This window comes from Juglans microcarpa x Juglans regia, chromosome 3D (assembly GCF_004785595.1).
Source record: "Juglans microcarpa x Juglans regia isolate MS1-56 chromosome 3D, Jm3101_v1.0, whole genome shotgun sequence".
NCBI classification, from domain to species: Eukaryota; Viridiplantae; Streptophyta; class Magnoliopsida; order Fagales; family Juglandaceae; genus Juglans; species Juglans microcarpa x Juglans regia.
The window spans coordinates 29,445,344-29,472,339 of record NC_054598.1 but is presented as its reverse complement, the minus strand read 5'-3'; the positions used below and the strand labels follow the sequence as shown (position 1 = coordinate 29,472,339).

Below are 26,996 nucleotides of genomic sequence, written 5' to 3'. Positions count from 1 at the left end.
CCGGCGACCTCACCCCACCAATCTCACCTCCATCCGTGCCGCCGTTAACCACCAGTAGCTCTTCGAAGCCGCGGCACTCCTTCCGCCGTAGCGCCGCCGTCGCACCACCATTGGCCACCATCTTCCTACCACTTCATCCCCGACCTCTTGGCAACCCATTGGACCCAACCCCACCTCCGATCCGTCACCGGTGAAGCTCCACCAACTACATTTCCGATTTGGGCATTTTGGTCTTCTACCGCCCATTCCGCCGCCACCCACGGCAAACCACCGCCACCATTGGCTTCACCGACCTCCCTAGGCCCTACCCTATCAATCTTGGGTCTTCGTTTGTCCTCGTTGAAAAGTTGGTAATTGTGACCCACGGCCACAGTGTATTTTACACTGTGGTGTTGCTCAGAAATCACCACTTGCAACTTCGAGATCCTCCGGAAATTATTATATTGCACTGTAAGTATTTTCCTTAAAGAACTTTCGTGATTTAAATATATTTTTGCACTAACGCATATTATCTGTGAATTGGGTTGTTTTGCCGGACTGAGTCCGAGGAGTTTCGGGGGTCGGATGGATTGTGGACGGAGTTGTGTTTGTTTGCATTGTGGTTGTTGGTTGTTGGTTATGACTTGTTCACGTACATCGCATATTGCATGCATGATCATGTTTATAAAGAAAACTGGGTTTTCGCATGATTGCATACATGTTCATGTATTTATTGGATTTGGATTTTCATGTGAGTAAAAGGAAAAGAGACTGTAGGGATGGTGGTAAGCAGGGATGGTGGTTGTGTCCCGCCTGTGATTCCCGCCTACAGTGCTCTGTTAAGTATTTATTGTGTGTAAAGGAACTGTAGGGATGGTGGTAAGCAGGGATGGTGGTAGAGTCCCGCCTGTGATTCCCGCCTACGGTGCACGCGTTAGGGATGGTGGTAAGCAGGGATGGTGGTTGTGTCTCGCCTGTGATTCCCGCCTACGGTGCACGCGGTAGGGATGGTGGTAAGCAGGGACGGTGGTAGAGTCCCGCCTGCGATTCCCGCCTACAGTGTCCGATAACTGGATTGTTTGTGTGAATCATTTTATGGGAAAATGTGTTACGGATATTTTGGGCCAAAATGGGATTTTTGGCGTGTGTTGGAAATAATCATTTTTCTGGGAAAAAATGGTATTTTATGGTTAACTGTATTTTGCTATATTGTTGGTTGCATTAATGTATTTTTATCCCGAGAGTTGTTTGGTTTATACTTACCTGTGGTACCATTTTATGGTATCGCAGATTTTGATGCAGATGATGATGACGAGCCTTAGCTTGGCTCCGTTGGAGGAGTGATCTGGGATTGCTCCTTTTTAGTGAGTTATGTGTTTTTATCAGTTTATGTATTCACCTTTTGTATTATATTTGGGATGACTGTATAATTTTTAAAGATAAATTGTTTTAAATATTGTATTTAAATTCTGGTACTTAGTTGACTATCCGCTGCGTTATTATATTTGTACACTGTTGCATGTACACACACTGGCACTTCGTTGGGATGTGTGACCGTGTTGTCACCATCCTGGCGTCTCGATCCCTGTGTATTTATATAAGGGGGATTGGGGGCGCCACACGGAGGCCGTCTGGTCTCCCCGCAGCGGGACGTGGGATCAGCCCCACCTGAAGATTGCGAGATAAAGGAAGGATAAAGTGGAGAATAAAGGAGCCAGGCGAGGTAAAATGCTACAATAAGACGAACAGAAAAATAAAAACAACCAGCACAAGTCGTTAAGGCCCCAAGAGACCGGCCATGTGGCAAAGGCCGACAAAAGCAGCGCTGACGGGGAAGCCGCCGACTGGCAGGGTTGTCAAGTATAGGGTAGGCACTGGCGGGGTGGGTCGTAAACCGTGTGGCTAGCTCCCCAGGCTGGCCACACAAGTAGAAAGGAATATTCAAAAGACATAGCCAGATACAACCAACAAAATAACTAGTGCAATGGTATGCGACTAAAGCCAGTGGGTACGATAGAAAATTGGGAAGGCATCATCGACAAAGTTCACAGGAAGGTCCCGAGAGGACGACTATCCAGTAAAAGCAAACTAGCGCAACACAGACGGATGAACGGCCAGCTAGCGGGGTGGGCATGAATCCTACAGACTCCCACGCCAAAATTCCTCCCAGGCCGGTCACGAAAATAAAGAAAGGAGAATGCTAGCAAAAAAGGCATAATGAACAAATTGATAAGATGAAAAAAAAAGATATTTTCATTAATTAACTTTATATACAAGTTGTTGGGCGACAAAATGCAGGTCCATACATTCGGCCAAAAGAAAAAGAAAATGAAGAACAAAACAACGGAGCCGCAACACCCCAGGAAACTAAGGCATAGAATCGTCAAGTCTCAGAGCCGGGAGCACCAATCTCAAGAGCATCAGGAGCAGGATCACCTAGCCCTACAGCGGCTGGTGTGGAAACAACCGGACCCAGGAAAGCATCGGGCATCTCTTTCCTCCCCAAGTTACGGCCAAATTTAAAGGCCGCCATGTTGGTGGGAATGTCAGTAAGATTAAGGCCCTTTAGATACTTCATGAAAGACCTCGAACACAGCTTCGGACTCACCAAGAGATGGTCCCGCATCGGCCTGCGATCCTCAACAAGCTCGTGTCCCCACACTTCATCACAAACTCCCAGGAACAACTTCAGTTGCCTATCCAAGCGAAGGGCGACATCTTGCACTTTGGATAAGTCATCCCGAAGACTTTGGTTAAGTCGCTCCAAATGCTCCTTCTCCTTCCTCGCCTTCCTCTTGAGCTTCTTCAGACGGTGCTCCAGCTTCTTGACCCTCTTGCACTCATCCGCTAGGTCTCATCGCATCCTCTCCAGCTCGCACTCTAGCAGCTACCTCTCTTCCCTTTCGCCGTGGGCATAGTGAAGGGAGGTGTTAGTCATTTAACAGAGGCTCAAGTTCTCTTGCCCAACGGCCTTTTGGCCATCCACAATGAACGCCACCAGCTAATAATTACCTGGTGACAAGAAGGACTGACATACAACAATCAGCAAGGGAAGACTAAAAAGCAAGAAGAAGGAAAAAGATAGGAAAGGCTGAACCTCATGGAAAAAGCTGGACAAGACCTTGACAACCTGACTGATGGCCTCCTCATGGCTCCCTCCTGTTTCCAGCTGGGACAAAAGAGGAATGACTTCCACTAAGCCCTCGACCTCAGACAATTGCACGACAACTTCAGGAGGATAAGTTTGACCTTCGCACAAATCTTTCGGACTGGAGCTGATTACAACATTCAGAAAAGGATCACCCTATAACCCACACCGACTATAACATCCAAAAGGGAATCACCCCCACTTGGGGCTCTGCCTGGATGGGCGGGCCATCGATCGAACTCCTTGAACTCTCGCAGACTACAGCATCCAAAAGGGATTTGCCTTCCACATGGCCCTCCATCTCTGCACGTTGCTGGAAGTATTAGCCGCCACCCCCTCATTAGTGGCCTCGTCCCCGAAGGAGTGCTACCGACAGCAGAGCGAGATGAAGAAGGTGGAGAAATCCATGAATAAGAACATTGCTCCTCGTCAGCTCGCCCAGGAATCACTGTCGTAAAGATGTTTTGGATTAGGGCACCCATCTCAACCTCATCTGCAGACACCTCAGCATTAACAGCCAACAATAATGTCCTGGGGGGATTGTCGGTCGGTCCCCTCGTTGGCACCTTTATCAAAGTTGCCAAGGCAGCAGGGCGGTTGACCTCTGGGGTAGCTGACTCTCGTAGCGGAGAATTCAAAGCTCTAGAAGAGGGCTTGCTATCAACTCGAGCGCCCTCTAGGAGAGGCTGCTTCCCCCTTACCTGGCGGAGAAGGGTCTAAGGAGTGCTTTTGAGTAGGAGCAACCTGAGGACGGGCCACGATCACCCTATCATCAGAAGGGAGGTGGCCAAGGGGAAGGCAGAGAACCTCTTAAGCATCGGAAAGAAGGACTTAAGTGAAGACTCCAGCAGGGTTCTTCTACACCCATTCTCGAACAACTGCAATGCACCGCGCCTCTCTAGATGTAACCGACAAACACACAGCCTTGTCCTTCGGGACCCTTCCCCTGTTCGTAAGGATTGCGAACTCCCGATGACTCACTTGGACTACCTGAAACTCCCAGCCCCGACCAAACACAAAGAAGAACTTGGTAGACAGTCATTCACCTTGCTATACATCGACTCCAGGTTAACCAGGACGTGTATTGCCCTGAAACTGTAGATGTTCCCCTTTTGCCGTAGCACCTTATGAGTGAGGAGGAACTCACGGCCGGTAAGGTCCGCATTGTTCAGGTACGATTCCAACAAAGCACGCCGCCAAATAATGCTGCAACAAACCAAAAGTCTCCAGGCATTCGGATGCAGTTGGGAGGGGGCCAAACCTAGGCGGTCAAGAAGGTCGCAAACAGGGCAGAGGAAAGGCAGCCTCAGGCCGCTGGAAAACATGGAAAGGAATAAGGCCACTTGTTTGGAATGGCCCTCTACATCAACAATACCCTCATTAGGACTAGGAACCTCGAAAAACATTGCATCCAAAACCTGGTAAGTAAGGGCTAGGGAAGCCAGCATTGACGCTGAGGCATTTGAATGCCAACAATTACCCTGAAACAATGGCCCAACGTCGGTGTTACCTCCACCGGAAACATTAGGTTGAGTGGACTTTTCAAAGGCCATCACCGCTAATGTATAAGATAGTGAAGGATGGAAAGAAGATTGGGCAGAGGAAAGAAAAATTAGAAAACGAAAATGGCAAGAAGGATACAACGTAATGAAAGGAAATGAAACCCTAACTCCAACTTTATATAGGGGAAAGGCGACGGTTGGTCTCCCACACCCCATGGCAAAAGGGAGAAGTATGAGCTGCTTCGAATTCTGGAAATGCAAACCACGTAGTGACGCAAATGTGAAGAGCCACCTGACACCCTTAACATTAATGAGCTTGAAAAGATGTCATCAAAATCATCAAAAGGCGAGCCAATCAAGAATGATGAGGAAGTGTTGCCAGGATGACCAAACGACGGGAGTCTCCTTGGACTTCAGAGTCGTACACATGTCCTTAAAGGGATCCCGGCTTCAGTGGCAACGCGGGTTCGAGTAGTGATAAATTTCCACCGTATTCGTCCAGTGAGAATTAGCGGAGTAACTGTATGGAGATTTCCCCATACTAAACCCAACAGGCCTGTGAATGAAAACTAAGGGAAATAAGACCAAAAGCCCAACCCAGAACAAACAAAGTCTCCAACCCGGCGCATGGGTAGGGTCCTTTGGACACAACTTGCAGGAGGGAGGGTGTTGTAGGGTATGAGACTTGTCGATCTTAAGGCCCCTCGAGTAGTGTTCAGCTCTCAAGTGCACATACACATATTAAGCATAATGTGCGAGGAACACTTGATCTTCTAATAGTAAAGATATCAACGGACCACCAAGGATACTGTCTGGGAGAAAAAAAAAAACATGCCATATTAAAGACACCACTACCCGGACTACACGCCACATTAATGACGCCGTCGTAGAGCCATGCCACAATAAAGGACTCTGACACAGACAATGTTATCCTAGCTCTAGTAACCAAACATGCTAAGCTAACTTATGGGCTACTTCATTTAATTCCTATCGATCCGACCTATATTATTCACAGTAACAGATTCAGACCTTGTAAGCATTGATCTGATATCTACCATCACATTACCACGTTGGGTTATGGTAGGCTTGTCCGAGTTTACCAGGTGAGAAATACCGATATGATATAGAGTGCTACTATGTGCATGGCATCCATATGCATGGACACTCATAGTTATAGTGAAATTAATATTGTAGCTACAATGCTATAATGAAATGTAGTTATATCGAAACCAGCTCTCTCTCTCCAAGATGAGCTCCTCCCTTCTCCCCAGTGAGCTTAACCCTCCTTAGTTAAATTAACTCAGGAGTTTATCTTCTAAAAATCAAGCCTTTAGAATTCCCTCTTCTCAGAAAACCCGTACCCACCTTTCTTAGTTAACCTCTACTTAGAAAGCTGCCGAAACCCATTCTCACTTCAACACAAGCCTTTCCACACAAATAGCCTTTTCACATCCCCCTTCCTAAACCCCCAACATATCCAAAAATGGCTACCCAACCAAAAATTGAAAGACTCATCTCAAAATAGAAGCTCTAGAATGGAAAGACCTCAACTTGGAAGTGAAAAGACTCAGAAGTCATGTCCATTGAGGAACAACAGAAACATTTTATGTTAAAAGTTACTCACCGTACCAGAAAGCGAAGCAGATCAAAACTGGTATTTTATCTCAGTACCAGTCTTTACAACTGTTTTCACATGATGATGAGGCCAGAGTAGCAGGGCCAATATTGCCACCAAACTAGAAATGAGATTCATCTCATGGAATTGTAAGGACATTGCTTGACCTGATGTAGTCTTCCTCTCGGAGACTCTTTTGGCATATGTGAATATTGTTGGTTTTGTTAATAGGCTTGATTTCCTTAAGTATGTAAATATTCCAACAGTAGGTAGATGGGGTGGCCTTTTGTGTATGTGGAAGAATGAACTGGATGTGGAGTTTGTTTATATGGATGCTAATATAATAGGTCTTTTGGTGTACTCGAGCCCTTCTCATAATCCATAGTTAGTTAACTTAGTTTACTGCCCTACGCAAAACAATATGAAATGGAAATTATAGGATAACATCGACAACATTGTTAATAATTTTCAAGGTCCATTTCTAGGTTTAGGAGATTGTAATGCCATTCTAGGACACTTTGAGAAATATGGAGGAAAACCATTTGCTAATACTTCCTATCATAGTGGGCTAATAAAGTTTATAGAGGAAAATGGGATGGTAGATGTAGGCTACTTTGGTCCAAAATACACTTGGTCTAACAATAGGCAAGGCATGGGAAACATTAGAGAAAGACTAGATCGTGGCATTGCTAACCACTACTGGATTGTACTCTTCCCAAATGCAACTATCCAACACTTCCCAATTTTTGCATCTGATCATGCTCCTATCCTATTAGACACCTTGGGTCATAAGGATAATCATTCCAGTTTTAAATTTGAGGAATTCTGGATAAGAGACCCAACAAGCCAACTCGTCATACAAAAAGCTTGGAATACTTAATTTCAAGGAACTCTAGGTTTCATCCTATCTAAGAAATTAAAGGAGGTGAAGAAAGCTTTAAAATCTTGGAACAAAGATTGCTTTGGGCATATTCAAACCTCAATCAGAAATATGACTCATTATCTCACTCTCATACAGTCCAACTTTCCTACTAATCAATCGATTATTTGGGAAGAGGAGCTGAAAAACAATCTCACTAAGCAATTAAAAATGGAAGAAATACTTTGGCGCAAAAAATTAGACTTAAGTGGCTAACAACCACTGACTTGAATACTAAACTTTTCCATTTGTTGACCACCATGAGAAGAAGCATAAATTTTATTGAAAGTATGGAAAAAAAAAAAACCAAATCAGTGGACTTCTGACACAAATGACATTCAAAACAGATTCATAGAACATTTCAAAAACATTTACACCTCCACCAAGCCTACTTTCTCTCTTGAAATTGATGACATTTTTCCTCAAAAAAATTTCGAGTCTGATAACCTTTCCTCTGTGAGATTCCAAATGAAAAAGAAATTCTTGTCACTTTGAGGAAAACTCCTTCATCAAAGGCCCCTGGACCTGATGGGTTTACTAGGTTGTTTTATAAGCACTTTTGGGACATTGTGAAACAAGATGTGGTAACAACTATGAGAAATTTTTTCACACATAGAAAACTCCTTAAGGAACTAAACCACACTCACATAGCTGTTATTCCAAAAACAGAGAAACCAAACACTGTCCACCAATTCAAGCCCATAAGTCTTTCAAATGTTTGCTACAAAGTTATTTCAAAAATCTTAGCAAATAGACTCAAGACTATTCTTTCAAAGATCATATCTCCACACCAAATAGCCTTTGTCCCAGGTCAAGTTATTCAAGAGAATACCATCAATGCCCAAGAAATTTTCCACCATCTCAAAAGAAAAAAAAAAAAAAAAACAAGGTCTTATAGTTATAAAGATTGACATGGAGAAAGCTTTTGATTTTATGGAATGGGACTTCTTAATCAAAATGCTCACATGTTTAGGATTTCAGCCTTCTTGGATCAGCTGGATAAAAGAGTGCTACTGTTACATTCTTTGTGATCATCAATGGAGTTCCTAACGGTTTCTTTCATCCCTCAAGAGGTCTAAAGACAAGAAGACCATCTATTTCCATTCCTTTTTATATTTGGAATTGAAGTTATTTCTAGGTTAATTGCTAGAAAAGAAAACCTAGGCCTTCTAAATGGCATTAACATCAGCAGAACAGGTCCTCCTCTCACTTATCTACTCTTTGTAGATGATTTGATCTATTTTGGCAAGGCCAGTACACAAAATTCCCAAATTTTCCAAAATTGTATTGAGATATATTCAGACTGGTTTGGACAGTTCACACTGGAAAGTCCTCCATCCAATTTAGCCAAAACACACTACCTCAAGAAAAAAGAAACATAAAGGAACTTCCAAGATTCAAGCTTGCCTCCTCAAGGATTAAATATCTTGGAAACCCACTTTCCTTCTCTACCTCAAAGAAAATCTATTTTGATAACATTCAAGAAAAAATTTCTCAAAAGCTGGCTGGATGGAAAGCAAAACTTCTTTCTCAAGTAGGTAGAACCACCTTAATAAGATCAATTGCAAGCTTCATCCCTTCTTATATCATGTCATCTCTGCTAATCTCCAAGTCAGTCTCAAAAAACATTGATAGATCTTTTATGAAATTTTGGTGGGGACATAACCCAAACAAGCCTCATAATTTTACCCCAAAATCATGGAAGTCTATCTGCCAACCTAAAGCTATGGGAGGGCTGGGACTAAGATTAACGTCAAACTTTAATAAAGCTCTTCTTTGTAAGCTGAGTTGGCAAATGGTTAATGGGAGCAAATCAAAACAGAAGACAATCCTTGAGCACAAACATATCAAAAACTCTTCATTCCTACAAATCTCACCAAAGAGGCCAGACTCTTGGTTTTGGAAAGGTATTTTACAACAAAGAGATTTACTCAAGAGAAATACTTGTTATCAGACTAATAATGGCATTCATACTAGAGTCTAGGGAGACCCAAACTTACTGGTTTTTTAACTGACTTTAAACGAACCCCAAAGATGGAACATCCTTTTACTTCAGACTATTTTCCATCAAAATATAATGAATGAGAAACAAAAAATCCCATTAGCCCAGAATAACTTCCATTCGGGGAGGGACAAGGTGGTATGGACTTTAAATACCTCAAGGAACTTTTCAGTAAAATTTACCCACAAAATTATTAGTCGGGCCTCTAACTAGCACTAATCAACAATAGCTCCTACTATTTGGAAAAAAGTTTGGAGACTAAGCATTCAAGATAGATTAAAGATGCTCACCAGGGATATATTGAACAATATCCTACTTACAAAATCCCTGCTGAAAAATTGTCTTCCACTAAGTGATAGCCAATTAGTCTGCCCCATATGTGAGCCTGAAGAAGAAAGTCTCACTCACCTATTCCTAAAATGCACATTTTCTAGAGTTTAATGGAGACAATCCCCATGGCCTATAAACATCTCTTGTTTTGCTCCAAATGGGATTACAAACTGGATAGAGTGCATTCTTAACCCATCAAATTCTCTCAGCATTCCTACTCTAGAAGAGCATCAGTTTCAAATCTTTGCAATCCTATCAATGGACAACATCTGGTTTTTAAGAAACAAAGTTGTGCATGATTCCTTTAATCCTAAACTAGACAAATTTGTTGATGGGGTTTTAAAGAATTTTAAAGAACATTGTAATGCTTGAGGTAATAAACATCTAAACAATCCAAGAAATTGGAAAGCAATACCAAAAGGCCATTATTTGCTAACATTTGATGTAGCGGTGAGGAATACTGGAAGCACTATTGCTGTAGTCTGCAAATCAAAAGATGGCTCGGTGGTATTTGTAATAACCAGCTTCACAAATAGCCAGAATCCTAATCAATGAGAAGCCACAACATTATACACAGGCATTAAGGAAGCTCAAGATCATCCTATTATGAAGATAGCACTTGGTGGAGACTCTCAAGTGGTTATAAGTGTAATGGAGGAACCAGAAATAACTGCGGATTGGATAATTGAGCATATAATCAGAGACACCAAAATACTCCTTCAAACATTTGATAGTAGGAGAATTCAAAAAATACATCGAGATTACAATCGATGTGCGCATTCCATTGTGCAATGGCAATTGGCGGCTTCTAATTGCTTATATGAAAACGTACCCCTCATATCAATTCCTTCTTGTGTTTTAGACTTTCATAGTGGAAAAGATCCACCCTAGATGTCTGTATTAACGCAGCTAAACTGCAACTGATATTATTTCCTTTCAATTCAAGATCTTGATTAAAAAAAAAATGTAGTTATATATGTTCGTGCACATAAAACTTTGTGCACCTAACATTTTCCTACGACATATCAACTGTAAGCTCCTTAGAATTGCCGACCTTTCGATCTCTATAACTGCATTCACCTCATTCTCCTTACTAGTGCTCGTGGCCATAATGACCCTACCATGATCATCCCTCAAAACAATTTCAATCTCTACCATGCATTGATCTTAGAAGTGGTGTAATAGATTCGGATCAGACTTTTTGCCAGTCCGGTCCGGAATCCGAGTATTTGGGTGAATCCAAGATAACCATCCAAATGTAACCAGGCCCGCCAGGACTCGATTATGGATACCAAGTTGGGTATGTGGATATCGGATATTGACCCAGTACCCACAACATGATTAAGAGAAATTACTTACATCAGCCGCTGTAGCCGCAGCACACCATGTTAAGGAGAGAGAAAAAAAAACATTATGTATTGTGTGCGGAGAGTGCAACTGATGTATAGCCGTGCTCAATTATGTGCAAGACCAAGTCGCTTTGAATAGATCAAAACAAAGTCGTTTTGAAATTGGTTAAGCCCTCATTTCAGAACACCCTAAGTCATTTTTTCCTCTCTTCAATCTCGATCGTCTCTCCCTCTCTCTCTATCTCTATCACTGAAACCCTAAATCATTGTCGTAGCCGTAGCCGTAGCCGTCGCCGCCAGTTACTGTTATAGGTACGGGGCTCCTGATCTTTTACATCTAGGTCTTATATTTTGTTTTGGTTTCTTCTATTTTGTCACCATCAGTCTGTATTTTCCTCTGTTGCTTCAACTTTGCTTTTGAATTCGTCCACCCATATCATAATTTTAATACGTGTATAAATGTATCTAGCATTTATCTTCAAAATGTTAGAGGAGTGGAATAATGTTAGAGGATTCTGATGAATCGATTTTGGGTAGATTAACGATAAAATGGAAATAATAATTCCTCTCGTTGCTTGATTATTGGACTTTTTGAAGAACACGAGTAGATTCCTTGTGAAAATAAAATGGGGAATTATTTTCCTGTTAATGACATTTAGGGTTAGTTTTCTTGCAAAAATTGATGATTCAAAAGAAGTATTTTAACAACTTGACAACATAAAAACTAGCATAATAGCATCTTTATATCACTATTATAAAGTATAAAAAGAATAAATATAAAAAGCTTTGGACCAAATATATATATATATATATATATAATATATATAAAATAATTGTACCTAACTTGTGTAGTGGTCCTTGCAATAATAGTGGAAATAATAGATCAGAGACAATTTTCATGATCTTATTTAAAGACATGCGCTCCCCTAGAAAAAAAATGAAGATAAAAGAGAGAAGGACAAGATTTCAAAGTAAAATAAAAGTAGGAAAAGGTGAGAGTGAAAGCGAAGGAGATGATCATGATTATAATGCCAAGTTTGGAGTTTGGGAAAATGGTATGAAAACCATAAACATAAAAGAGTTTATTGTAAGAAGAAAAGAAAGATGAAATTGATATTTTGTGAAGCAACTTAGAGATAGTACGTACTAAATATCATGACATGAGATATATCGTAGACTATATATACCGAAAACTAATATGATAATATCAGTACGAACTTAACTTCTAATATCTTCTCCTCATGTGACCGTTTCAATTTTCTGATAATGAGATTACAAAGTTTAGCTAGTGAAACTTCTATCTTTCTAAGGAAGGTCTCCACGTACATCTGTTTTGGTTTGACAAAAATGGCTTGACCAAAAATATATATGTATTAGTTTGTTTAGACGCATATGTCTATCTGTTTATGCATGTGTGCGTTTGTCTATATGATCTATAGGACAATGCTAGGGGGGACGGAGAATGGTGCCCCTGCATTGTACCGATAAGTGTAAATCTACTTTTATTTTATTTTTTTCAACCATTTTTTATACATCTTTAAACATTTCTAAAAAAAAAAAAACAACCAATTCACTAATAGTCATTTCCTTAACCATTAAGTAAAAAAATAAAAAATACAATTGGTCAAGATTGTCGATCACAATCCTCGGTTCAAGAAGCATTTTCAATATATCACACACACATATAATTCTTTCCAAAAATAGACTTGTTTCAGGTTTTGATATTATAAGAATTCTTTTTTTGTTTTATTTCAGAAAAAATATTCTTCTATCGATCATGTAGTGAATGTTTTCAATAAACTAATGCAATTTTATTTTATTTTATCTTCTTTTTTTATATTGATTTGATTTCTATTATATTTCTCTATCTTTATTTCTTATTTTCTTAAAGCAAATGGAAGATAGTTTTAGTTATATTGATGCTACTACATTAAGTGGTGGTGGAGGTTTTGTTCGCTCATATTTCATTGGATGTGGATGAAAATATATACTAGTCCTTTAGTACCTTATTCCGTGAATACCAAAGACCTCACACCATCCCTCCCTCCAGAGGCAAAAAGGGTAGCAATTAGTACATAATATGGGATAATTTTACAAAGGTTGAGCCTATTGATCCGATTGACACTAAAGCCTAATGCAATTATTGATCAAGACTATTTGAATGCTATTATAAAAATGACATTTCATCCTTGACACACCACCTACAATTCTCTTGTCAAGCCTTTTCCATTAAAGAAAAGAACCTTAGAAAGGATAAAGCACCATCACAATCAAGAGTTAGGATGGATGGTAAAAGTTCTAATCCTCAATGTTTAGGAAAATATGAGAGAGAGAAAATAAGAGTGACAATTGCCAAGTATTTAATATGGTTTGAATTCTTATTTAGGATTGTGGAACATGAGGCATTTGCCGAACTTGTGGTTAATTTAGAGCCTAGGTACACATTGTCATCACATACTACTTTGGAAAAAGATTGTATAAATTAATAGAATGAAGGTAAGCAAAATCTGAAGGCTTCATTGAGAGGTCAAAGAGTTTGTTTTACCACTAATATATGAACGTCGGCACAAAACATAAATTATATGTGTGTTACATATCACTTCATTAGTCAAAATTGTTGGACACAAAAAGTCATTACCTTTCGCCATATTCCTAATCACCAGGGTGAGATGATTGCTTGGATGTTAGAGTCCAATATGATTAATTCGAGGTTGACTGACTTTTTACCATCACTGTAGATAATGCGCACATGTTTTAACTTTTAAACCTCATTCTATGTGATGGTTTAAAAGATATAGATGATGCAATAACCAATATTAGAAATGCAATCAAGTTTGTGAAGTCTTCACCCGCAAGACTTCCTATGTTTAAAAATTGTGCAAAGAGGCTAATTATTGAGTGTTGGAAAATGGTGTGTCTAGATGTTCCTACTAGATGAAACTCAACATACATAATGCTGGGTGTTGCTAAAATGTATGAATGAGCTTTTATGCTTATGACTATGGAGGATTCGCTGTTTTGAGGCCTAAGTTTGAGAGTTGGCAAAGTGCTCAAATATTTATCAAGTTTCTAAAATTTTTTATGATGCTACCTTGAAAATCTTTGGTTCATTATACGTGACCGTAAATGTACTATTTTATTCTGGCAACTTTGTACGATTGAGCAAACTCTAAACAAAATATGTAAGAATGATGATGTTATGTAGATGAGTATGAAATCTAATATGAATGTTAAGTCTTAGAAATATTGGGGGAGCATCGATAGGACAAACATGATTATTTATGTAGATAAAAGATTTAAGTCCAGGGCATTTTAGTTGAAAATGTGCAAAGGGATTGAGTGTAAAAATAGAATTGAGGCTAAAGTGAGGTGTTTGGTTGAGGAATACCACAAGTTTGAAGCGTTAAGTAGTGGAAGATCAAATGTGGCCCAAACAAGTTCCAATGGTACTTCGTCAAATATTATTAGTGACAAACTAGACTCTGAAGAATTTGATTCAGTTCTCGACCAATACTATAATGACCTTGTCCAATATTTTTAAGCTTAATATAAGGATAATTTTATTGGGTCTAAATTATGCTTGATGGGTCATATTGGAAAGTCCAATTTCAACTTTTGGATAATTTTGAATAGTCCACGAACCCAAAAATTATTATGGTATATTATGAAATTTTATTGGGCTTAATAATTAGGTTAAAAGCTTAGTTAATAATTATGGATTAAATGGACCCAAACCCCTGAGAACTATGGCTCGATTTATTTATGAACTCCAAGCCCATGAACTTGTTCAATTTCAAACACACTTGAATTACAATCCTACAATCCTCTTCAAATTAGCATTCTTAAACTCGACTACCTTATATATATTTAGCCCCATGCACTATATGTGCATCTTCTTCTTCGAGTCCTAGTTTTATTTCTCTGTTTACCTTCAGTATGCCACAACTTCTAAAGGACCTCACCCACAATATACACAATCACGAACAATCTCCTCTCATGCATGTAGAAAATTTCAGTCCCTAGGGTTGTCGTCGACCCACCTCCTGTCAAGCCCAACGTTGCTTTCATCTCTACCAAAGCCCACACCTTGCTCATTGCACTCCTTACAACAACAAGCTATCAGCCTCCGTTGTCCAAGCCGCAGCACCTTGCCTGATTTACCACATGCCAACCTCGATTAGAGGAGAACTAGTCCAAGACCCATCGCTACAGAAACTGCAAGCCCCTTCACACCTTTGCAACCTTGTACCAAGTATTGAAGCAGCCATGCCCAACCAACTTCACCCAACACCAAGCAAAAACCGCAAGCTCCCACAACCGTTGCACCGTTGCAAATAGTTTGGAAGTACCTTGCACATTCATTCATGTTGTATTTTCAACCACCCTTAGTCTAAACCAAGCCAATATATCACCGTGAACCACCAAAACCAGCAACTCGGGATACCAACACAATCTTTATTATTGCCCCACAAAAACAGAGCACAGCTATTCTACAAGTCACCTCAGTCGCTACCCCACGCCGAAACCACCTTTGTGAGCCTCCATGTCCTCAGTTTCAGCAACCCATAAATAAAGCAATTTCTTCCCCCACTGGCCATAAGTTCTCTATCTATGTAATTCTCTCTCTTCTTCTCTCAACGGCAAGCCTTCTCTCTATCTCTCAGTTTCTCTCTCTCTCTCTCCCCTTCCCTATCCCTCCCTCTCCCTCCCTCTCACAACACCTCTCACGTTTTTTCTCCCACTCCCTCTCATTAGTTCTCTCTCTCTCTCTCTATCATTCTCGATTACAAGCTGGTATGTATATTGTATTGTGGGCTATGCGATTTTACATGGGCAATGGGTTTGCATTGATGTAGTGTGGATTTAATGGAGAATATCGATTTGTGAGAATTAAGGCCTACGAAAGGTTACATTATTTTAGGGTTATAATAATTCTAGACTTTTAACAAATATAGGTTATTTTAGTATTTCAGGTTTTAATCACAATGTATGTGTTTAATTAGAAATTGACATGAGTTACGTGTCTATTTTTATAGGTGGTCAATTATGTGTCGGAAATATTGGATTAGCGCCACAAGGTAAGTAGCTTAATCATAAAATTAAGATTATCACATGTTAGCTAGTATGTAATGCTCGTCCTCGTGGTGGGACTTTAGAAAAATAGTTTTAGAAAATAAGACGGGAATTACTGATCCTTTTAAAACTTTTTCCTTCATTTCCCCAGATATAAAAGATTTTACAGTTAAAATTTAAAACTTGCATTTATAAATCTAGGAGAGAGTTTTGTAGCAAAAAAAATTAAATTAAAATATAAGTTCTTTTACAAAATAATATTTCATACACTATACAAAATGTCTAGGCATCCATCATCTTTTCCTTAGGCCATGTCTGTCCTGATGCTTCGATCTCATTTCATTCCTAAGTGGGACACACATAAAAATAAAATGAGTTGAATACTCAAGAAGTAGATTGCTCTCGGCAACACGGTGGAGAGACATCGAGGAAGAGAGAGCTACGGGCTTCGGCTTGGTTGGAGGGGCAGAGAGAGGCCCGTGGGGAAGGAGATCGGTGTGGGGAAGGTCACCGGAGACTAGGCTTGGTGGTGGTGCGGCAACAGCGGCGCTGGGAGGAGCCAAGGAGAAGAGATCGGGAGAGAGGGGCAGGCTGTCAATGTGGGAGAGAAGAGAGAGAGGGAAAAGATGAAAGTGAGTGGAAAAAGGGAGGGAGGTAGGGTTTTAATCTAAGTCATTCATCTCGAGGTCTTAAATTTGATCTAATGGTGGAGATTTAAATATTGATTTAAACTAACTAAAATATAGAGATAAAATATAAATATAATATCATAAATTAAAATCAACTTTATATTATAAAAATGCTATTCTTTCATCAATAATTAAAATGATGAAATTTGCTAAATATTTTTAAGAGAATAAAACCATCTAATTAAATAGAGTTTTTAACATAATTTAAATCCCATAATATTATTAAATAAATAAAATCATTTAGATAAAATGATTTTTCTACAATTATAATATTTTTGGGGCTTCCAAAATATAAGAGGCTTACTTTAAAATTAGGTTTGGTTCAATGATACTGAAAATACCCTATTTAAAATATTTCTTGGACATTTAAAATATTTCGAGGGCTTTAAAACACTAGGGTCGCTTTAAAAATCACCTGCAATATTTAAAAATAATGATTCGGGATTTAAACGCAAAGGCAAGACTAGTGACCAACAGAGAGAAAAAAGAGCGGTTGGTCACAATCTCCCCTCTTTCTAAGAATTCTGTTCTCGAACTTTGCTCATACTTGATACGAACCCGTTGATGCTGGTTCACACATCGTCTTCATGTCTCTATACACATTCACTGCTTCCATCACTCCTTGTGTAGTACCTTGCATTCTCTTGTCTTGGTAATCCTCTGCTGACATACTTGCATCGTCTTCAATTCTTTAATCCCACCGGTCGTGTAGCACTTGTACCTTCCATACTGCAATCCTAATTGAAAAGCTTGAAGCTACTGTCTCATCCTCCATCTTGTTTCTAACTTATTTTGTATTCGTCCATGCACTTTGTAACTATCACAGTCTACCTATCGTTCTAATCCATTCCTTTCATAAATACGTAACTACTTCTAGGCATTCCTAACATTTCATAGCTCATTCCTTCTATTTCTAACCTCCTGCATTCCTCATAGCTTCTTTTACTCTATGAACTTATCCTCACTTCTATTAGTAGGTGCGAAGCTGACATGTGTGCATTAACTTTTTCATACTAGTAGACATCATAACATTAATATATATACCTTTTCATAACTTACTGCTGTACAAGACAGGCCTCAAGAAGACTTCGGCTTAGGTTTTCCTTCACTTTCAGTTCTCTTTTCAAAAGATTTCTATCTTTGTAAAAATTCTCTCTCTTTTATTTTTGAAAAGTTTATAGAATCTTTCATAACCTGGATTTTACTCTGATACCACCCTGTAATGTCTGTACTCGTAGTGGGACTTTAGAAAAATAGTTTTAGAAAATAAGACGAGAATTACTGATCCTTTTAAAACTTTTTTCTTTCCTTCCCAGGATATAAAAGATTAATATTTAAAACTTGTATTTATAAATCTAGAAGAGAGTTTTGCAGCGGAAAACATTAAATTAAAATATAAGTTCTTTTACAAAATAATATTTCATACACCATACAAAATGCCTAGGCTTCCATTACCTTTTCCTTAGGCCATGTCTGTCCTAACGCTTCATCCTCGTTTCATTCCTGGGTGGGGCACTCATAAAAATAAAATGAATCGATTACTCAGTAAGCATTACTTCATACAATAAAAGTATAAAAACAAAGTTTTCATTCATGCATTCTTACTCAAATTCATACTTTAAATAAAACGTTTTCTTTTCTTTAAAACATTACAAGGTAGGGTTTTTCTTTTAAAAATGTTTTCTTTCCTCAAAACATTCCCACCTTGTACTTTCCTTCATAAAACTAAAATCTTTCATGCATACAATTAATCTTATCACTTTCCTTTAACTGGTACACACTGTTATGCCCCATGTATTGGGGTTATGATCTTTTGGAAATGATTCCGCTTGTGGCCGCTGGTTGGGAATCTCTTAGTCAAAGAACAGCACTAGCTGCACTGCCAGTATTACTTACTGGCATTGCAATCTATCCAGCCGTTTGGTACCCTCATTCATTTATTAGTTATGACCATTATGTACTTTCATACATTAAAACATTCATTTCTTTTCAGTTATTTCTTTTCCTTTCCTTTCATTCATTCTTTTCCTTTTCATTATTTTCATTCATCAGTCCATTTCATAACGTAAAGCATAAAACCTCATCATTCATTTCATAGAACATACATACAATAACTACTACGTGTAGCATTCATTCACATGCATACAACTATTCTTTGGGGTGCATAAAATGGGCTACTAAGAAAAGCTAGTACATACATATACTTAAACATTAATACCTTGGCATAGATTTATAAAGCATCATTTCATTCTAAGAAACATTTTCTTTTTCTTTCATTTCATAAAAGAACATTTTCTCATAAAAGCATTTTATTCATTTTTTTTTTTTCATTTTCATATCTTTTAGAAAACTCTAGAAGAGCATGAACATAATACTTACCTGCACACTATGCAATACTCATTTCATGCAGTCCATTCATCTACGTGTCAGATGGCAACCTACATGCACACACATAACCTTGACGTCATTCTCTATCTAGTGCATAAGCAACTAAACTAGAAAACAAAAACTACACTTCACTTGAATTTTCCTCACTTAGACACACTCTTCCTTCTATCCCCATTTCTATACTTTCCTTTATCACGTTTCCTCTTTCTCAGCTCTTAGCTTGTGACCCACTTGAGGTCACCTTTCCAGACACATCACTTTACTCCATGTGCTTATCATTTAAAGTGTATCTCCTAGATTCACCTTAAAGTTAAGGCACATTAACACCTTCATCTTATCATTCCTATCAACCTCATTCTGATGCATAACTTAAACCAACCAAATCATGCATCCCAGTCCTAGTCGATACACACATCTCTTTCTTCATGTATCCTAACCCACACTTCATCCTCATTCCCATCCATGTATACCACACAACTTTAAACCAACTCTGAGGCTTAAACATCATGTACTTATGCTTAAGACAAATTATCGATTACATATGATAAATCTGTATGGCACATGTGTCCAACTATTTTATACATGTACCCTACCCATTTTATCACCTAAGAGCAACATATAATCCACCAATGCCCACTTGTGTAAACAAGCTCCATACTCCGATACCAACCCTCTCTTAAACTAGACTAGCATGACTCTTCATGCTACCCATCTAACTACATAGCTCATCCCTAAAATACGAGCTTGCTTTATAGCACTAGCAATTAATCGTTGTTGTTTTAAGTTTAATCGATTCACCCGTCTAGATAATATTTTTCCTTGTTCACTAATAAATCGACTAATTAAACTCATGTTTCTATAATCAATTCGATCCCCCGATCCAATCGGGGGCAAACGCCTACGAAAAGATCGCTTGGATTTCCCAACACTTAACACGACATAACTCCATTTACGACTACACCTCGTATCACATCTGTAGCTTGAAACTACTTTCAAGCTACACCGTTATCTATCACTTCACCTGGCATCCTGCCACTTCACTTCTACACCATCTCCTCACTCATTACGACTACATTTCCCATCACTTCATAACATCTCATCATTCTCCCTTTACGTCACTATTACACCACTTCGTCACTCCACACATACTTTTAGCCACAACAATACTACACAGTGACACCCATTACTTTGACCGCAAGGTCACATCACAACTACTCCGAGACTCTGTTTCACAGTTCCCAACACTTCACATTACGGTCCACATTTCTCAACTATGCAACCATCCAACACTTCATGACACTCCATACAGTGTATCACAACTTCACCATACGAAATACACTTTATGTGTACTCCCTTCACTTCACACTACACTTCAAACAGCACAGTCCACAGCACACAACCTCACAAACCACCACAACTACTCCGTTCACATAACCCAACACAGTGAACTCCACAACACAATCAAACTTCACAATAAAATATCTAACGAGGAAAAGGAAAAGGGTTTATAACGTGGGTCGAGATGAACCGTTGCATTGCTTGTTGTCCGACGAGGCCCCGTGGCGTCGAAAGCCACTAGCTTGGTTGGTGATTGTTCCGTCATGGTCACTGTCATGACCTTGAAACAATGGCTATTTGGGTGGCCGGATCTAGGGTTTGGAGGGTTTCATGGTGGTGATAAGGGGTGAAGACGGGTGGTCCTAGGTGGTTGGGCTTAGCTTGGCCATGTATAGTAGTGAAAGGGTGTGTGTGTGTGATGGGCATCATGGCACTCGATGGCCATGTAAGGAAGAGAGAAACGAGGGTGTTGATCTACCGTGAAGGGTTCGATGGTTGTGGGTAGTAGCGAGTTGGTGGTTGACGGCGGCTGGGAAGAACAAGAGGTCGCGGTTGGGAAAATAGGGGGAGAGAGATCTATGGGCTTCGGGGGCTGGGGGTGGAGCAATGGTGGTCCATGGCATGGAGGAGGCTCGTGGCGGTGGCTGGTGGTGCATGGCGCCCCTAGCGGCAGTGGATCTAAGGATCTTGAGAGAGAGTAAGAGGGAGCTACAGGGAGAAAGTGGGAGAAGGAAGATTTGCGTCGGGGCTGGGGGAAGAGGTGGCAGGTAAGGCTCGATGGTGGCGTCGCGAATTGCTCACGGCGGCATAGTGGAGAGAAATCGAGGGAGAGAGAGCTACAGCTTCGGCTTGGTTGCAGGGAGAGAGAGAGAGAGAGAGAGAGAGAGAGGCCTATGCGAGAGGAGATCAGTGTGGGGAAGGTCGCCGGTGACTGGGCCTGGTGGTGGTGGTGGTGCGGCAATGACAGTGCTGGGAGGAGTCGAGGAGAAGAGATTGGGAGGGAGGGGGAGACTATCGGCGTGAGAGAGAAAATAAAGAGGCAAAAGAGGAAAGTGAGGGGAAAAGAGGAGGGAGCCAGGGTTATAATCTAGGCCATTCATTTAGGGATCCTAAATTTGATCTAATGGTGGAGGTTTAAACATTGATTTAAACTAACTAAAATATCTAGATAAAATATAAATACAATATCATAAATTAAAATCAACTTTATATTATAAAAATACTATTCTTTCATCATTAATTAAACTGATGAAGTTTGCTAAATATTTTTAAGAGAATAAAACCATCTAATTAAATAGAGTTTTTAACATAATTTAAATCTCATAATATTCTTACATGAATAAAATCATTTAGATAAAATGATTTTTCTATAATTATAATATTTTTGGGATTTCCAAAATATTATAGGCTTACTTTAAAATCAGGCTTGGTTCAATAATATTGAAAATATCCCATTTAAAATATTTCTTGGACATTTAAAATATTTCGAGGGCTTTAAAACACTGGGCTCGCTTTAAAAATCACTTGCAATATTTAAAAACAATGTTTCGGGATTTAAAATGCAAAGAAAAAAAGTGGGTGGTCACATAGTATATATTATTATTAAAGTTAGTTCTTTAGAAGCTAATGTTTATGCACCACACATGTCATGATATTTTCTAGCACGTCATTCATCATAACTCATGATCATGTTTAATTCCACATTTTATATTTATTTATGTATTATGTATATCATGCATCTCACGTTGCATAAGACACGTAAACTTTCATAAGACAAATATAAGATACAAATTAAGACTAATCAGATGATCATTCAGATGCATGATACCAATGCAGTCAAGGTAGATGTGCAATCCACAGACTTAAGTATGGGCCATCACAGTATATTACTATCAAATCAGATCAGTAGTTTCCTTTGTGGTCACAGGATGTGGGACAGGTGCAAAACTTCACACACGGAGTTAAGTGTGTTGGGGAGTCAGATAATTTAGATGAATCAAATAATTTAGATGAGTCAAATAAGTCAAGATTGGTTATGATAAGAAAAGTCATGCATGTCAAAGCATATGCATGAACAATCATGATTTTAAATTATCAGCATGAAATATTTTATGGAAAACCTGACGTTTATTATGTTTACGTTATGATGAGTTCCTTATTATGCTTTCAACTCATTTTAGTTTGTTTTATTTTTTTAAACACCCAATGTGAGAATATTTATGAAGATGGAGCTGCAGGATGGGACTTGGCCCAGGGAGACGTGGCAGAGGCTTATATCATCTATTTAATTATATAAAAGCCAAATTTTAATTTGCTGAATTGGCATTCAGTCTGCAAAAATCGGCTTAACAATTCATAAATTATCAGCATATCTTACAAACCAGCAAACTGTTTATTTGTAAAGGTTCAAGCGGTGCAATGAACTAGCAAAGTTGAAAACAATTTATTTGCAAAGAGTCAAGAGGTGCAATGATTCAACATATTTACAAAGGGTCAAGTGATGCAATTGTCAATGTGCTCTATAGTTTATTTGCAAAGTTCAGATAGTTGAAAAAAAATGGCCAAGCACTCTGTTTTGCACCACCGAAACAGAGTAACCTTTCCCCCACCGTGAGCCACAACCAAGCCACCCTACGGCGCCAAACTTTCAAGAGCCAAACGTCAATCGGTGGAAAAGATTTAGAGCACCGCTTAGACATCAATCGGTGTAAAAAAAAAAAATAAGAGCACCGCTTAGATGAATATGATTTTGAGGACTACAATTTGGCATAATTTTGTTTATTTGCAAAGAGTCGAGAGGTGCAATGATTCAACATATTTACAAAGGGTCAAGCGATGCAATTGTCAATGTGCTTTATAGTTTATTTGCAAAGTTCGTCGAGATAGTTAAAAACAAATGGCCAAGCACTCCCATGTAGAGAAACAAGAATTAGAGAAACCACTCCCAAGAACACTTCCAGACCTAAACCCATGCCATAGAGAGAAGAGTCCCTTATCGAGAGAGATCGTTACGTGCGGCGACGGTCTGGGTGACTATCGACGGTGGCACGGCTGGGAGTGGTGGCAGAGCACGGGGAGAAGAGGGAGAGTGAACTGTCTTTCACGGCGGAGAGAGTGAGAACGTAGAGAGAGAGAGAGAGAAGCGGCGACTTGGGGGTGGCGTGGGTGCCCCATGGCGCTGTCTATGCAAGTGGCAACGTCGAGGTGGGGTTGGCGATGTGGCTCACAATGGGGAGAAAATTCTTCTGTTTTTGGTGGTGTAAAACAGAGCACCCCTTCCAAAGTTTGCAGTGACTGGCACAATGGTGTGGGCAGCTTTGTGGAGTATGTTATCATTGCACAGTGGCTAATCAGGCTTGGCGGTTTCCATCGTGCACAAGAGACTCGGCAGTGTTTGGTCATGGGTGGTTTTCGTCGTGCTTGAAACTTTGGTGACTGAGGTGGGGGGTTGCGACGTAGAATCTAGCTTGGTTGTGGGGCTTCCCTGTGGTGGTGAGGCTTGGCAACGGCGTGAGACTTTGGTCACTGCAACGAGGGAAGAATTTTAATGAGACTAGAATTGCGATGAGACTAGCATTTGCGATGAGTTTGCAATAAACTCATGCCCGCCCACATGCCAATTCCTCTCTCTTTTCTCCACCATTCTTGAGCCTAACGAATCCTAAATTATCTTTTGCTACACAGAAGCCTTCGCAATGGTAGCCTTAGTCCAACCACCAGTTTCGTCGCATTCTCTCCTTCCTCTTGGTGAGTCTGTCGAATGGCTTTTCGCTCAAGTGAAACTGTATTTACCTCTCGGTGAGATACACAGCTAAAAGCATCCCTCTTCTTCGTGACATAAAAGCAAAAAGCATAAAGCAACCCTCTGGAAAGCATAAAAGCAAGTCTTTTACTTCTTTATGGCTAAATAACGTTTCAACCCTTTTTTTGTTTTTTTTCAAAAGTGAACATTTTATTCTTTTGAAGACCTTATTATTTATTGCTCTTGAATTCAAAATCATGACAAAAAGTGATTGCCTACGAGATTTGGGCTTGATTTCACTTGAATTTGTTTTAGTCTAGATTATTGTAGTAAATTGCAAAGGATTTGATTTAAGCATTTTGCTACTTATTTTAATAGATTTAGATAAAATATAACTATTCACTAAGTTATAATTCGAAAATAAGATATATTAAGAATATTTAAATAATATTATTATTAGTTCTATATAAAAAACTCAAAAATTTTTAAATTATTTTCTACAATATAATCAATAGTGATACGTCTTTTCAGAAATTTAGTGAAATAAAGATCATGTTTAAATATTTATTTTTTGGGATCTCAAGATAAGTTGGGTTCTTCATGAATCGAGTGTGGGATTACGGACCTCAGACTTTAGAAAGTTCTTATAGCTATCCATTTCAGGTTAATAGTTCATAGTTTTATTCGCTTCTCTTGACGCTTCCGATTTGAGAGATGGGTAGAATACATTTCATGGTGATAATAAATTGTTAGGTACCTTTTTTAAGTATCCCATTATTAATGAATTTATTATTTTAATTAAGACTTTACGATCTCCATCGTAGTTGAATAAATTGTTAGGCAACCTGGAAGGTGCAACCCTCGCACATCCCATTGAAAAAAATGGTTAAATTTGGGCAACTAAAAGCAGTGAATACACAAGTATTTGATTGATGGTTTTGTTTTACTTCTTGATTTGGTTGGTAGGTTTGCTTGCTTAATGTCCATCTTTTGTGAGTTGTACAAGGTTTCAGTATTAGACGAATGCGTATGTTTCAGTAAACTCAAGCCACGCAGGAGATGGTGGAGGATAAAAGCTGTGGAGAGTGGATCGGCTCTGCAATGTTTTGGTCAGAAAGAATTTTATATTTGGATATATACTACATCCCATTTTATAACCTACATATTCAGATATATACAGATTCGAATATATTTTACAATCACTTCTCTATTTTATGACAATCCACGCATTGCGCGGGTTATAGGCTCGTATACATAATTTTTCAGTTATGATTTTTATGACACAATTTTGAAAAATTCTAATAAATGCTTCAGTGTAGTCTCTTTTATATTTTCAGTATTTTTAATAAAAGAATGATTTTTTTTTATTATATGGAATCTTTTGTATTTGACATTTCATGAAAAAGAAAATTTTTAAGTCAAGGTCAGTAGTAGTACTCCAACTCTCTTAGATTTTCTAGAAATGACATCGTTCTTAACTCTAGGGAAACAGGGTGTTACAAATATTTTGAGGATGAAAATAGTACGGTGTTTGATTCAGAGCTCGATAGGTATTTGTTGAATGGGATTGAACAAAAAGCACACGAGTTCGAGATTTTGCGATGGTGTAAGAAGAATTCGAATAGATATCCTATCCTTGTAGAGATTGCACATGATGTGTTGGTCATTCCTATTTTTACTATTGCATCAAAGTCCGCATTTAACACTGATGGACGTATATTGTACCCAAATAGAAGCTCATTGGCACCAGAGACTAAGGAAGCCTTAATCTACACTCAAGATTGGTTAGGAAACAAACCAATTAATATTTAGGAGGTGGAGGAGTATGTAGAAGCATTGATACCGAAGGTAAATATTTTTATATGTTAATCAAATCTCTTGATTTAATAATTATGAAAATCAAGTCGGTAAATTTGATAATTATGAAATCAAATCGAATTCTTAATTTGATATTATATTCAACATTGCCTTCAAACTTAAGGTGAAAATTTTTGAAATCTTGAGATTGAAATTTGAGTATAACGTTCATATTTGTTGATTGAAAAACTTTTTTTTTATAGGTGATCATTTATGGGTTGGAAATATTGGATTAGCACTACAAGGTAAGTAGCTTGATCATAAAATTAGGATTATCATATGTTAATTAGTTAGATATATTATTATTAAAGTCAATTCTTTGGAAGCTAACCTTCATGCAACACACATGTCATGATATTTGCAAGCAAGTCATACATCATAATTCATGATCATGTTTAATTCCGCATTTTATATTTATTTATATATTATGTATATCATGCATCTCACGTTGTATATGATACGTAAACTTTCACAAGACAAATATAAGATACAAATTAATATTAATCAAATGGCTATTTAGATGTATGGTACCAATGCAGTCATGGTAGATATGCAAGCCACAGACTTAAGCAAGATCCATCACAGTATATTACTGTCAGATCATATAAGTGGTTTCCCTTGTGGTCATAGGATATAGGACTGTTGCACAACCTCGCACACATGATTAAATACGTTGGCCAGTCAGATAATTCAGATCAGTCAGATAATTCAAACCAGTTAGATAATTCAAATCAGTCAAATAATTCAAATAAGTCAAGATCAGTTATGATACAAAAATTCATGCACATCATAAGCATATGCGTGAACAGTCATGATTTTAAATTCTCAGCACGAAATATTTTATGAAAAACCTAACATTTATTATGTTTACGTTATGATGAGTTTCTTATTGAGTTTTCGACTCATTTTTAGTTTGTTTTATTTTTTAAACCATCCAAGGTAAGAATATTTATGAAGATGGAGCTAAAGGATGAGACTTGGCCCAAGGAGAAGTGACAGAGGTTTAGATCATATACATAATTTTCAGTTATGATTTTTATGGTACAAGTTTGAGAAATTTTAATA

At 38.6% G+C, this 26,996-nt stretch overlaps 1 protein-coding gene across 1 annotated transcript in view; it reads left to right on the top strand.

Annotated features, from left to right (window-relative positions):
* LOC121255674 overlaps nt 1-26,996 on the top strand; it is a 103,890-nt gene that overhangs the window by 21,043 nt on the left and 55,851 nt on the right. Inside the window, exon 2 of the mRNA XM_041156129.1 lies at nt 4,813-4,819. Within this exon, the coding sequence (XP_041012063.1) occupies nt 4,813-4,819 (7 nt within the window). The remainder of the gene's footprint in view (nt 1-4,812; nt 4,820-26,996) is intronic.